Source organism: Lynx rufus, unplaced genomic scaffold (genome assembly GCF_022079265.1).
Source record: "Lynx rufus isolate CCGP_SWC_20201006 ecotype Redwood Valley unplaced genomic scaffold, mLynRuf1.p SCAF_2, whole genome shotgun sequence".
Lineage (NCBI taxonomy): Eukaryota > Metazoa > Chordata > Mammalia > Carnivora > Felidae > Lynx > Lynx rufus.
In genome coordinates this window covers 215,574,510-215,589,387 of record NW_025814834.1, presented here as the reverse complement: position 1 = coordinate 215,589,387, position 14,878 = coordinate 215,574,510, and the positions used below count along the sequence as shown (strand labels likewise).

The following is a 14,878-nucleotide window of genomic DNA, read 5'->3' as shown; positions in this document are numbered from 1 at the left end:
CTGTCCTCTTCCCAGGCTGAGCTGCATCAGCAAAGCCAGCATTAGCCCTAGTAGATTCACTCACTAATTCTACAAATGTTTATGAAGCTCCTACAGTGTGTCAGCCCTGGTTTTGATGGTAAGGCCTAGTGGTGAAGATGTCACACAATCGCCGCTTTTGTGAGTCAGGCGTTCTAGTTGGGAGACGGACGTTGAACCAATAAATAAGATCCTTTCAGACAGTGGCTGTGGGAGGAGGGCATGATGCTACTTTAAGAAGCGTAGTCAGGGAAGGTCTAATGAGACAAAAGAGTGAATCACACGAAGGTCTCAGCCACAGTGTGGCAGACAACCAAGCCAGCACGTGTAAAGGCCCTGAGGCCTGGGCAGTTTAATGAACTGAACAAGAAGACCTGCAGGGGGGAGCATGGTGAGTAGTGGGGGAGTGAGGCCAGCCAGTGTCTGGTTCATTACAGACCTCTTAGAACTTGGACTTGGGAAATAGAACTTGGGCTGCTGCAGTTTTGCGGGAGCATTAGGAGTGAAATTTATAAAATGTTGGGGAGAGGTGTATATTGATCATAAGTTAACAGTCATTACCGGGCTTCTGCAGCGCTCAGGATGTGGTGCGGGTATGACGGGCGACTTCAAGGATACGAGACGCTCTGTATCAGCCCCCGGTGTCTTTCCCAAATAGATGCTGTTTAAATCAGCTCTCCACACTTTATTTCACACTTTCATACAGTGAATAAAATGACACTTAGTTCATCGTAAAGAAAGTTTGACCTCATGAAGATGTGTAAGTGCTTTTAGGTCTTTGTATGGTAGGTGTTACCTTTTGCCTTTCATTTTTAAATTCTTGTCACAAAAATATGTTCTTTGCAAAATATAGAAAATGCCAAGAAGAAGATAAAAGTTATTGATAATCTCTGTATTCAGAATCTCCGTTAACATTTTGCTCTGTATTTTTTCAGCCAACTTACATATATGTAAATTGCGTGCGTGCGTGCATGCGTGTGTGTGTGTGTGTGCACACGGCACAGGCTTTAAATATGACTGGCCCCATTTGGTAGCCTGTGGTTTTCTTTCTTTCTTTTGTAATTTTTTTTAATGTTTATTCATTTTTGAGAGACAGAGATAGAGCATGAGCGGGGGGAGGGGCAGAGAGAGAGAGGGAGATTCAGAATCGGAAGCAGCCTCCAGACTCTGAGCTGTCAGCACAGAGCCCGACTTGAGGCTCGAACCCACAGACTGTGAGATCATGACCTGAGCTGAAGTTGGACGCTCAACCAGCTGAGCCACCCAGGCGCCCCGGTAGCCTGTGGTTTTCACCTACAATATCACAAATACTTTTTCAAGTTCTCTGTTGGGCATTTGCATTTATATCTTTTCCCTAATACAAATAGTACTTTAAAGAGTATCCTGGGAGATGTTTGAACATGCCAGCGTATGTTTTCTGGAACAGAGTTGGTGGGTCAGAGAGATGGGCTTATCGATAGCTTGTGATACATTGTTGTCACAAGCTTGTGATACAATGTTGTCACATGGCCTTCAAGGGATCATATTGCTGTTCATTCCCACCAGCAGTCAGAGGGTAACTTTCTCCCACATGCTCACAGGGTCTTTTTTATAATATCTGCCAAGTTGATAGGTTAAGAAAAATGGCATCTTATTTTAATTTCCGTTTTTAACTTTTTCGTGAGCCTTATTGTGTTTACCTGACAGCTTTCCCTTTTTTTAAAACTTGTCATAAATTCAGGAACTTCTCATGCTTAAGCTATTTGTCTTTGGAAAACTAAGCTTGATCTTTGTTCCATTTTAACAATATATGGATGTTGGTAAATGAGCAGTGAATACATAGGGTTTTACTATGCTTTTCTCTACTTTGGTAATGTGTTTGAAAATGTTAATTATCAAAAGTATTTAAAATAATACAAACATATTGCAGGTTGGATCCAGGCCACTGCAATAAAGCAGATCTCAGAATAAAGAGAGGCAGGTGAATTTTTTGGTTTCCCAGTGCACGTGAAAGTTAGGTTTATACTATAGTCTGTTAAGTGTACATTTTCATTGTGTCTAAAAAGCCAATGTATATATCTTAATTTAAAAATATTTTATTGATGGGACGCCTGGGTGGCTTGGTCGGTTAAGCATCTGGACTTCAGCTCAAGTCATGATCTCACGGTTTGTGGGTTCAGGCCCCACATCGGGCTCTGTGCTGACAGCTCGGGGCCTGGAGCCTGCTTCTGATTCTGTCTCTCCCTCTCTCTCTGCCCCTCCCCTGCTCACGCTCTCTGTCTCTCAAAAATAATTTTTAAAAAAAGTTAAAAAAAATAAAAATCTTATTTTAAAAAATAAAAATATTTTATTGCTAAAAATGCTATCATCTGAGCTTTCAGTGAGTCGTAATACCTATCACAGGTCACCGTAACCAATATAATAATAATGAGAAAGTTTGAGATATTGAAGGAATTACCAAACGTGAGACAGGAAGTGACCAAATGCTGTCGGAAAAATGGTGCCGATAGACTTGGCATGACACAGGGTTGCTACAAACCTTCAATTTGTTTAAAAAAAAAAAAAAAAAAAAAAGGCACGATAAAATGAGGTAGGCCTGTAGTCAGATTTAATAGGTATGTGGCCCCTAAGAAGACTTAACCCATTTCTTTTCTCGTCATTGGCGAGTTGATGCTATGCTGGTGGCATTTTCGAGCCCGATTCATTTTGGTATCGTGTCACTGCCAGAGCTTCTCTGCGAAGCTTGTGTCTTTAGAACCACCTCATACAATCTCTGTCTTGCCATTACATACGAGATACAGCTGCACATACAGATTCGTATTCACATCGTGGCCACAGTAACTGCTTTTTGAAAGGTAAGACTGTATCCATCCTTCAATGCCTTTGTCTTTCTTCTTTAGATGTGGAGCATACCGGAGCCACCAGCGAGTTCTACGACAAGTTTACCATTCGCTATCACATTAGCACCATTTTCAAGAGCCTTTGGCAAAACATAGCTCACCATGGCACCTTCATGGAGGAATTCAAGTGAGTATCTGGCCCCTGATACTCACGGAGCAAGTCACAGCTTGCTCTCTTGCAAACCACAGGTAGGGTGGCTGCTTAAAAGCTTTCATAGCTGGTTCTTATTGACTGCTTGATCTCGGCCTCCTTTAAGTTTTCTAGGTGGTTCTGGTACATGAGAGCAGGGTTATTGAAATGTCTGTGCTGGCCAGACTTTGCTGAACTTTAGATTTGTTGACATACTTCGGGGATGGTATGTATACATTAAAGAAAGAATTTATAAATATTCGGAGATGATGTGTTAAGTGTCTTTTGCTGTTTCTGTGATTACGGTGTGAAGCGAAGTCAGAATGACTGGAACCAGATCTTCGAATGTTCTGGAATCTGATGTCACGCTTTAGATGAGAAATGTTAGGAAGACTTTAGATTTGGAAGCGGTCAGGTTGGGGTTATTATTTCCAATGTCATTCTTTGTAACAAGGCCCTAAACCTTGACTTACGACCTTTCATTACCTACCTGGAATTTTAGTGACTACTTTAACTCAGACTTTAGTAATTTTGTTTAAATTACTTAAAAAATTTTTTTCTTAATGTTTATTTTTTAGAGGGAGAGACAGAGTGTGAGCAGGGGAAGGGCAGAGAGAGAGAGAGGGAGACCCAGAATCTGAAGCAGGCTCCAGGCTCTGAGCTGTCAGCACAGAGTTCAAACTCACAAACTGTGAGGTTGTGACCTGAGCCAAAGTCAGACACTCAACTGACTGAGCCACCAGGCGCCCCTCGTCTAAATTACTTTAAACAGAAAGGTGCTTGAGAAAGAAAATAGATGAAAATGTTGAACTTTCAAGTTATTCTTAAGAAATTTTATCCCATCTACTTGGATCTTTTGCAAACCATATTAGAGCTTTGATTAAATCCAGTTGTCGCTTGTTAACTAAGTCACTAGTCGACAATATTTGTTAGCCGTTTGCTAGGTAACTTTCTGCAGAGCGAACTCTTTAAGCCAGTTCTTTTCGTGAGCTGCTCTTCTGGTCAGAATTGTGTTCCAGCAAACCCCAGCACAAGTTTAGAGCAGACAGGCCCATGGCTTGATTTGCGTGGTGCTGAGTTGGGAGTGGTCTTCCTGAACGTGCCTTGTTCCTGAAATCCAGGCTTCCTGCCTCCTGATTACACAGCGATAGATCCCGAAGGGTGTGTGGCTACTCTTTTTCTCTACTAATCTTGCAGTTATGAAGCCTAACGGTGCACTCAAATCTCCATGCAAGAGCGAGCCCTCCGTTATAACGGGATATGCAGGACAGTTTTACAGATTGGAAGCTTCAAGGTCTAGAAAGTGAATTAATAGCCTCCTTTATCAATGTTACAGCTGCCGACTTTTCTTCAACATGTCTTTCTTTATAATGAAGAATAACTGTATGAGTAATTCTCTTGTCCCTTATATGTGGGTAATTATTTATACTTTCTTTGTATCTTGGTGAGTTTAAGCATATTTTCTAGTCTGGAAGAGTGTCTTCTCGACTTCAGATCATTGAGAGAATGAGCCAGGGATGTGTTAGTAAACCTGCTCTCTGAAGAGGTGGAGAAAATTCAGCCTTTGCTGGTTTTCTTGGGTGTAAATACTTCCACCGTGGCTAAATTTAAGCTGCCAAGGGAGTCTGCTCACAAAATTCTGAAATACTAGTAATTGGCTCTCATCAACCGTGCAAGGTGCCTCCGGCGCACCACTGAAATGAGCTCATCACAGTTAATTAAAAGGAATAGCAAGACCCAGGGAGAGACTCCGTAGTCCTTGACCTCCACAGTGCTTGAGTGCTGGCCCGGGAGGCAGTCTTACAGGGCCAGATGGTTGGCATTTAGGGCAGAGGCCCATTTTCTTTGGGATCTGCTGCGGCACTTTGCTTCGGCAAGAGGTCTGACCGTGTGCAATGTAATTGCCTTTCCAGTTCGGGGAAGCAGTTTGTGCGCTACATAAACATGCTGATAAATGACACGACGTTTTTGCTCGATGAAAGTCTGGAGTCTCTGAAGCGGATCCACGAAGTGCAAGAAGAGATGAAGAACAAAGACCAGTGGGACCAGCTGCCCCGGGTGAGGACACGGCGCAGGCGCTCGGACGGCGGAGCCGGAAAACCGCCTCGGCCCCTGGGCAGGGCTCTGCCTGGGGCCGCGTTCGTGGGCCCTGCTGACTTAGATGTGACGTACTTGTCATTGCTTGTCACCTCCCACCTGCGGGCTTCCGTGAAGTTGATCCGGGTTCAGGGGAGGAGTGAGCTTAAACACTCCATCTAAAGCTAAGAAGCGAGTCGAGAAGTCTTTCAACATGCGTTCTCCTGCCTTCTTAGTTTTAAAGGGCTTTTTTGGAGAAGAGCTTTTATTGTCTGACTGTGTTGTTGATGTCAGTTTGTGAAAGTAGAAAATAAATCTCTAGAATTCTGTGCCAGACAAGCATTTGATTTGCTCACACCATCTCCTTTAGACAGCTATGTGAATCACGCAGGATTCTGGTGGGGTTTTTTTTCCATCTGGTTGATCTTGGTTTTATATTTGGTTATTAGTGGAAGAGAGTGTCGTTTTGCCAGGTTCCATGACATGGTGACATGGTGACGTGACAGCACACTGGCACGCTTTTCTGACACTGCAGCCATTTAGACGGTTCCCCGATCGGTTACTTCGCTCTTGACAACTACTGGGGACTTGGTATCTTGGTTCCTTCTGTTCCCGGGCTCAGAATCAGAACTGCTTCCCCAAAGGAGTTCTCCTGGGAGAGGAGGGAGCACTGTTGTTTCTTTACTTGCAGTAGCATTCTCAGCGAGAAAATACTGTCGAGCTTAATGCCGCACAGTCAAAAAGTATCTTAAGATACGTAAGCACGTATGAAAGCACACTTAGGAGATGTTTTTATTCCAAGTGTTCCTGCAGCTGTGGTGAGAATTTTACGACTTGCTGCAGCTTAGCCAGCGTGCTTACACTACAGACTGAAGCCTTCCGGGGGCTTTGCAGGGCCCGTGAATGCTGGATGCCCGAGTCCAGGCCGCCGCACTGCTGGACCCCCTCTCTTTGTATTCTTGAGATAACGCGGTGGTTGTCTTCTTTTTCCTCAGCACTGCCCTGACATCCGCTGGAGTCTCACCTACCGTCTACCCTCGTATTCGTTTCTAAACACTCTTTAAACTCTTTTTCCTGTGGTGCCTCCAAAGCTTCCCTCCTGCACCTCCCCATCTCCCCCGGGCAAGAGTCGGCTCAGACCTGATGTTTCACGCCTCCCCACAGTAGCTCTCGGGAGTCCTTCCAAGCTTTTCTCCCATTCCAGTCTGTTGGCTCCAATCTGGACCGGTCCCCGGGCCCTTGCAGAACATGCTGGGCAAACAGATGAGGCCTAGCCGAAAGAGGTGCAACTTTGGAGCCGAGGGCACCTAGGTGTGAGGACTGATGCCACCACGCATTCAGAGTTCCTGAATCTGTTTCCTTGTCCCCGAAGCAGAGATGATCCCTGCTTTGCGGAAAAACTAGGAGGAGGGATGGTGGATGTCGCGAACCCAGCTCAGCACTGGTGCTCAGGATGTGTAGCTCTCCTTGTTTCATTTGCCTCAAGTCATTCTTTCTGCCCAGAATTCTCTGCTTGCCGTTCTTATGTATGAAAATCCTACCCATTCTTTACACAAGGCCTTGTGCAGGTATTCCCTCATGGTTGGACTACCCCAGCCAGAGCCGCCCCAAACCCTCCCCTTGCTCTATACTTCTGTAGCGCCCACTCCGTGTCGCTTGTGATGCTTGTCTTAGACCAGCTTCTGTCGTAGATGTTGGGATACGGGTCTGTGGCACATGGTCTTATTCACGGTCGGTGCTCAATAGTGTTTGCTTAGGAGATAACTCACCAGTTCCTATTGATTTTGCCGTGTCCGTGGATGAGAAAGTGGCATAAATAGTTCCAATCAAGTGCTATTTCAGAAATACGTCTGTTTGATTTTGAAGTCCCTTCCTGCCACCCACCTCCCTGCCTGGTGCTCCCATCTCGCCATCCTCCGAATGCTGGGGGACTCCGCTGCTCAGCCCTCAGGCTCCTCCCCTCCTCTCTCCGCTCTCGCTGCCGAGGCTGGTGTTTCTCAGGTGCTCGGTGGAATTTCGGTGTGGTAATAACTCTTTATTATGGAAGACCGCACCATACGTCGCGGGAGATTTGGCATCTCTGGCTCGCGCCCATTTAATGCCAGTGAGGTACCCTCTTACCCCGAGTTATCAGGCAGCCAGAAACACTCCCGCACGTGGCCTGATGCCCCCAGTTGGAAATCACTGCTAGGTGATATCATCTGTTCCCAGCGGCTGTGATGTCGTTATTCTAAAGATTCTGGAACATGTCTCCTCAGTTCCTATCTCTCCTGACGCCAGACCTGCTTCACTAGCTGTTGACTTGCTCCTCTGCCCGGTGGTCTCATAGTATCCCTTGACGAGGGGGGGCCACATCTCCTCTCCAGGTCTGCCCAGCCTCATTGAGGGACAGCTACATTCTTTTTTTCTTTTTTTAACTTTTTTTTAATCTTTATTTTTGAGAGAGAGAGATACAGAGTGTGAGTGGGGAGAGGGGGGCCCAGGCAGAGAGAGAGGGAGACACAGAATGTGAAGCAGGCTCCAGGCTCTGAGCTGTCAGCACAGAGCCCGACGCGGGGCTCGAACTCACAAACTCTAAGATCATGACCTGAGCCAAAGTTGGATGCTTAACCAACTGAGCCACCCAGGCGCAAGGGACAACTACATTCTGTTGATTGCTCTGACCCAACACTTTGGAGTCCTCCTTGATTCTTCTCTCTCAGCAAGTGCCCCAAGGCTGTATTTTTTTTTTTTTTTTTTTAATTTGAGAGAGAGAGAGGGCACACAAGCAGGGGGGCGGGTCAGAGGTAGAGAAAGAGAGAGAGACTCTTAAGCAGGCGCCACTGCTCAGTGCAGTGCCCAACATGGGGTTTGATCCCATGACCCTGGGATCATGACCTGAGTTGAAATCAAGAGTTAGACACTCAACCGACTGAGCCACCCAGGAGCCCCAGGCTCTATCTTGAGCTATACCCATGTCTGACCTCCTCTCTTTCCCCTACCTCTAGACCATCTCTCTCCTGGCTTGCTGTCGCCCCTCTCACCAGTCTCGCCACCTTTGTCGTGTCCATACCAGAGGGATGCTGTTAAACCTGTTTGCTCGTTATCGCCGCTTGACTCAGAACTCTTCCCGGTTTCCCTTCTCACTCAGAGTCCAGACCCGAATTAGAGTGGGCCCCTGGCCCCACCCTTTTCCTCTTCCCTCCCCCTCCCCCAACCACAGGGGCCTTCTTGCCCCAGATTTCTGCTGGCTCACTTCCTTCAGATACCCACTTAAATGTCCCCTTCTCAGAGGCCATCCCTGACCGCTTTCCTTCTCATTCTGCTCTATTTGTCTCCATCATTCTCAGACTTACCGTGTATCTGGAAGCATGTTTGCGTACTGCTTATCTCTTCCCTGCCCTGCAGTCTGGGCTCCGTGAGGCTTGCGGGCCTCTTGGTCTCGTTCTATACTCTTATCACCAGAGCCGAAAGGTGGGCCTGGCCTGGAGGAGGGCCCGGACACCAGGTCTGGATGAGTGCATGCGACACGCAGATGCGCATTGCACTCGTTCTCACTTCATTGTTCTCGTGTCTTCCTGCTCCAGCATGTTGCGTAGGCGCAGTCTTGACCGAGGGGCAGTGGGCAGGCCACCCAGCATCGTTGCAGAACCTCCCCCAGGCACCCACTCAGGGCACTTACCCTAGGGGCACTCGTTGGGGGACTTCAGCTGTCCTGGCTTTGCCCCTCCCCCTCCACGTAAAGTAAACCAGCCTCTGAGCCGTGATGTAAGGATTTCAGTCTTCCCTGATGTTTCTGTGGCTTTTCTCCATCCCAGAGCCTTCGGGGCCCCACTTGCTTTCCCCATGACTCAGAGACCTTCTCATCTTGGTTCCCAGCCCATGGCAGAGTTGAAGGACAAGGACGGTGCCGGAGGCAAGAATGCTGACCGTTGTCGGGGCTGACAGCCTGACGAAACTCAGAACCTTTTAGCAATCTGTAGGTGCTCCGTGTAGGGGCAAAACCTATTGGCCGCGGTGTCGGAGCAGAACACGTCCATGTTCTCACAATAATGATGGCTGCCAGTTGTTATTAAGGGGAACGAGCTCTCCTTCGTTAGCAACCACGTGTATCGGGTGTGATGAAAGAATCAGTTATTTCATCCCGCACAGAACATGAACGTGACTTCTTTTATCATTGAGGAAACCCAGTCGCGTGGAAGTGAAATAATGGGCCACGGTCACCGTACTCAGAGGCCTAGAGAGTTCTGATGCTGAAAGGAATGAACTGTACCTTATCTGGAAAATTCTCTGCTTTCGGTTGTTCCCATTCCCTCGGCATGTTGGCTTTGCTGCGCCCTTGTCCCATTAGGAGCGGACTGTATTTTCCATCACGCTCGGCGTGCCAGTGAGCTCACGGCCAATACTGACCTTGGCTTGGCGTCTGCTCCGTGTTTCCTATAGGATCAGCAGCAAGCCCGTCAGTCCCAGCTTGCTCAGGACGAACGTGTTTCACGCTCCTATCTCGCCCTGGCAACAGAAACCGTGGACATGTTCCATATCCTCACCAAGCAGGTCCAGAAGCCATTCCTCAGACCGGTGAGTGGAAGCTTCGGGGTGTTTGTTTTGCATGTCGGATTCCACAGTCAGGCTCCGGCACCTGTAACTAAAGGTGGTTGTGGAGATCCTGGACGTTGCAACTCACAGCCACTAAGTGAAATTTTGATACTGGTTTTGTTCACAGTTATGCGAGGTGATAAAGCACTCTGAGGATAGATGGAAGTCTACAAACAGTCTTTTCCAAGATAACTCAATTCGCTTTCTGCTTACAGAGCACACGGGATCACTAATGTTGAGGCTGTGACATATTTTTATCATTATCGATTCCTGTATTTTAGCTACAGGAGACATAGAAAGTAACATCAGTTGGAAATTAGAGTCTATCAAGTAGAAATCACTGATACTGGGTAAGATCTTCGGTTCTCCTAGCTGTAGCTTTGCTACACTCAAGAAGCCAAAGGGTAACGAGAGCCATAATTACGGTTTATGACAGATCAAAGGTAGTCAAAACATTTGGCCTTGATATTATTAATAAGATCGGAGTCCTGTTTTTGAAATGGAAACTGAGCCACATGACCGAAGATCGCTGCTTGGTGTTGGAGCTGCCGCACGGCACAGAAGCTTTATGGTGTGGCCGGGATAAGGGTCGTGAGGAAGGCCAAGAAGGGGCCGGGAGCCGGTGGTTAATTACCTGGCAATATGGACAGGCTGACAATGGAATGTAACTTGGTTACTCATTTCCTCCAATTTCCACGTTCACCGCTTCGTTCAACAGTATCGCCACACCCTGGCCTGTGTGCATCTCAGCAAGGAGTGCCCCCCCCCTTTTCCATTTCACATCTATTTATAAAAGAGCCCTGGAAGGTGAAACAAAACTGAGCTCACTATTGAAAGCACGCGGACACCACGACTAATTTAAACAAGATAGTTCAGACCCTTGCTTCCCTGGGGTTGGCAAATGGAAATCTTTCAACTTTTTCTACGGAGGCCAGAGAGTAAATTATTAGGCGTTGTGGGCCATACAGTCTGTCCCAGCTACTCAGCTGTGCTGTTGCAGCACATAAGCGGCCACAGACAATATAGAAACCAGTAAGCGTGGCTGTGTTTCAGTAAAACTTTATGAAAACAAGCATCAGGTCAGATTTGGCCCGCAGGTAGCAGTTTGCCAATCCCGGCACCAAACCACGTTTTATTTTACGTTCAGTGACCCCAAATCAGCAAGTCTTTGATTGTTAGGGAACTGTAATAAATTATTTGAGACTAAATTGTCATAGAGCCTATTTTTGGTTCTGAGTTCTTCATTTTTAAAGGAATTTATTGAAAGCAAAGTCTAATGTTTTCACGTCAACTAAAATTAATATTTTTCCAGGCCTACTTTTTAAAAAAATTTTGTTCATTTATTTTGAGAGAGAGAGAGCGTGAGCGAGAGCTCAAGTGGAGGAGGAGCAGAGAGAGAGGGAGAGAGAAAGAATCCCAAACAGGGTCCACAGTGTCAGCACAGAGCCCAGCACGGGGCTCGAACTCACAAACTGCGAAATCATGACCTGAGCCGCAATCAAGAGCCGGACGCTCAACCGACTGAGCCACCCAGGCGCCCCTCAAGGCCGTTCCTTGACCTGAGCTATCTGCGTGCCTTGGCCGTAGCCTTCCACACGCACTCTTTGCCTGTGCCTGCTTCGATGCACCCTTTTCCTTTGCCCCACAGTTTCGCTTTCTTCACTGGCTAGCTCAAACCTTGGGGAAAAATAAAACCCTGCCAACGATATCCTGTCCTTATCACTCCTGTATTCCACAGTTTCCTAACAGTCAAATACAGGAGCGCTTTACTTTGTGCAAAGCAGGTTCTCGAAAAGCCAAATTTCAGTTGGATGTGTATAAGTGCAATCATTAAATGTAATGAAAACCTTGTTCTGTGACTTTTTTTTTTTTTTTTTTTTTTTTAATGGCCTGATACTGTCTAACCTGAGGCAGGATTCCTCCTGCAGGTTTGCTTGAAGCACACGTGCCCTACTGTACTAAGTACTGGGAAATCGGGTGGGTTCTTGCATATTGTTTATATTGGCTACTGGTTTCATTTAAGTGTGCTTTGTCTCTCACCCGCCACATTTAAGATGATTTAAGACATAAACTTTATCTTCTGCTGCTTCTGCATTTCTCCTCTCTTGGCCTCCGATAATAAGAACGGTGCACCCTGTCAGAACTGTCAGACGCTTTTGAAATTTAGAAAAATAATGCATCAGGGCGCCTGGCTGGCTCAGTTCAGTGGAGCATGCGACTCTTGATCTTGGGGTCATGAGTTCGAGCCCCATGTTGAGTGTAGAGGTTACTTAAAAGTAAAATCTTAAAAGGAAAGAAAACGAATGCACATTCAATGGCGGCTAAATGAACATACCAAAAATTTCTTTGACTTACGTTATGATGATGGGATTCTGAGTGATTTTCCCTCTTACCTACTTCTCAATGAATTTGGAGTAATCCTTGTTTTTTGTCACTGAAAGCATGAATGTAAAGCAAAGGTCGCCCTTCCGTTGATATTTGTAGATATTCCATCAACCTGCAACGTTATTAAGTGTTAGAATTATCGGGTTAGAGATGGAGAGTAAAGAAAATTTTGAGCGGAACGTTCTTCTTCAGCTTACGATCCACGGCACATATAAGGGATTCTCTGCAGATTAATCCGGCCCATTCCTGTTCCTCCGCTGAGATGGGAGTTTTGGTCCTTCTCGCTTGTCTCAACAGCTTGAATTGTCCTGTTACCCTGTGATTTCCTAGGAGCTGGGACCCCGACTGGCTGCAATGCTCAACTTTAATCTTCAGCAACTCTGTGGCCCCAAGTGCCGGGACCTGAAAGTAGAAAACCCTGAGAAATACGGCTTTGAACCAAAGAAGCTGTTGGACCAACTGACAGATATTTACCTGCAGCTGGACTGTGCCCGGTTCGCCAAAGCCATTGCTGACGACCAGGTCGGTGCCCGGGGTGGGGGGGCAGGCCATTTCGGGGGGAGGCCGGGGTTCAGGCTGCTGAGCTGGGCGACCAGAGGTGGCGTCTCTGTGGACTTCTGGGCAGACCCTGTGCAGTGACGTACCCACCTGTCCCTGGATTTTCCCCACTTGAAATCAGAAAGGCGATACTTTTTATTTTATTTTTTTTTATTTATTTTTTTTTTTAATTTTTTTTTTTAATGTTTATTTTGGGGACAGAGAGAGACAGAGCATGAATGGGGGAGGGGCAGAGAGAGAGGGAGACACAGAATCAGAAACAGGCTCCAGGCTCCGAGCCATCAGCCCAGAGCCCGACGCGGGGCTCGAACTCACGGACCGCGAGATCGTGACCTGGCTGAAGTCGGACGCTTAACCAACTGCGCCACCCAGGCGCCCCAAGGCGATACTTTTTAAATTGTGGTTTGGGAAGTTTTTAGTCGGCAAATGGAAATAATCACCACCGCGGCCAGGGGAGCTTGTCTGACGTAAACGAAGATGGATCAGCTCTTTTTCATTGGGTGTAAAAGAGCTGACTTGGCTCCCAGATACGTCTCCAGTGGAGTTCTTAGCCTGTCCTGCTACGAGCAGCAGGCCCATTACCTTCCCACAGAGGCCCGGCTTTCCCAGGGCTCCAAGCCTGCTTCCCAGGCCTTCGCTTTAGTGCTGCCGCCGTTGTGATTCCAGGTTCCAGACCTCGTGGGGTGATCTTCATAGTCTTCTCTCTCCTTTATTCCTCGTGTCCCCTGTGAGGACGCCGTTTGGCGCTTGGCATTTCCGCAGCTGCCGATGTAGTCCAGCCCCACCCCCTTCTGACATCTCTCCCTCCGTGTTCTTCTGGCCCACGTCATACCAGTGTCATAAGAGCTGATTGTTTATCAACCGAATACCAAGTTTTAACCACTTGGCGTATTTTTGTTTATGTGGTCCTCACAAAATCCTGTGGTGTAGGTTCTATTAGATTCCTCATTTTTACATGAGGAAACTGAGGCACAGAGAGTTGAAGTGGCTTGCTCCCGGTGGCGCCTGTGCCGTGGGATAGAGGCAGGATTCAGACCCAGTCAGTCTGGCCCTGAGCCTATATTCCCAGCCCCTCTGCTTTCTGCTTAAAATGCCCCAAAATTCCACACTCACCTGTGTCTCCATCTTCGTTCACACTCTGTCTCCAAATATTATTCACGTTTCAGGTTAACCAGCAGTAGGGATTCTAGAAGGTTCTTTACCCGTATCTCATCCAAAGGAATCATAGAAAAATAAGGAAATAGCGGGTATTATTTTTTTTAATGTTTATTTTGAGAGAGAGCATGTGTGCCCATGTTCAGGGGAGAGGGAGAGAGAGAATCCCAAGCAGGCCCCACACTGTCAGTGCAGAGCCCAGCACAGGGCCCGATCCCACAACCTGAGCTGAAATCGAGTCGTACGCTTAACCAGCCGAGCCACCCAGGCACCCCTAGGTACTGATTGTTTGTTTGTTTGTTTGTTTAATAACAGCTCTATTGAGATATAATTCACGTATGTGGGTACTTTGGGACGTAAGCAAGAGAGGTGGTCTTGACAAAGTGCCTGCAAAGAAAAAAAAACACGTCTGAAGCAGTTTTTCCATAGAAAGTAGTGTATCAGAGGGGCTTAAGAGTTTGCCGTTATTGTGGGGGGGGGGCTAAGATGTGTTTCTAGCCTACAGTCTGTGATACCGCACATTTCTAGAACTATGGAAGGGAAGTGGTAGTCTGGAGGGAGAGAAGGGAAATGGGGAAGTACCCCCATCCAGAGTGGGGTGTCTGCTTGGGGAGCAGGCCGGCTGCGGCTGGGCTCCTCTAGCCTCGCCAGAGGTCAGGGTGCGAAAAGTCCCCAGAGACTCTCGCGCTTTTACTGTAAGTGACTCAGGAGAGTCATTAAGTGTGGTCTCGCTGTGGCTGCCACATCACAAGTGGTTAACATCACAAACTTTGCAGCGTGAATAAACACGGCGAGACAGTGAAAACCAAGTGGGGGACAACACCCGGTAAGGCCTGTGGATTGTCGTGGTGGCCTGTGGTGGCACCTGGCTTGCGTCACAGATGGCAATTTCTGCCCAGTGGTGCATGGGTTCTCTTGAGTGTGTAAACAGCCCTGTTCTTCCAGACTCAGGAAGCAAACGCACACGAGTGCCAGTGTCCCAATGTAGAGAATAGTGTTTTAAGTGGATTTCTTGGCTTTCTTTTACGGTGTGGTATTTGTTCTGATTGCTGGGTATTTTCCTCTTACATTGGTTGTAAGCTGATTAGAGTCCTGAGGATCA

At 47.2% G+C, this 14,878-nt stretch overlaps 1 protein-coding gene across 4 annotated transcripts in view; it reads left to right on the top strand.

Annotated features, from left to right (window-relative positions):
- UBE4B (ubiquitination factor E4B) overlaps positions 1 to 14,878 on the top strand; it is a 121,779-nt gene that overhangs the window by 101,874 nt on the left and 5,027 nt on the right. For all 4 annotated transcript variants that reach the window (XM_047083110.1, XM_047083107.1, XM_047083108.1 and 1 more), the window contains 4 exons: positions 2,898 to 3,024; positions 4,941 to 5,085; positions 9,526 to 9,660; positions 12,394 to 12,585. In XM_047083110.1, the coding sequence (XP_046939066.1) occupies positions 2,898 to 3,024; positions 4,941 to 5,085; positions 9,526 to 9,660; positions 12,394 to 12,585 (599 nt within the window). The remainder of the gene's footprint in view (positions 1 to 2,897; positions 3,025 to 4,940; positions 5,086 to 9,525; positions 9,661 to 12,393; positions 12,586 to 14,878) is intronic.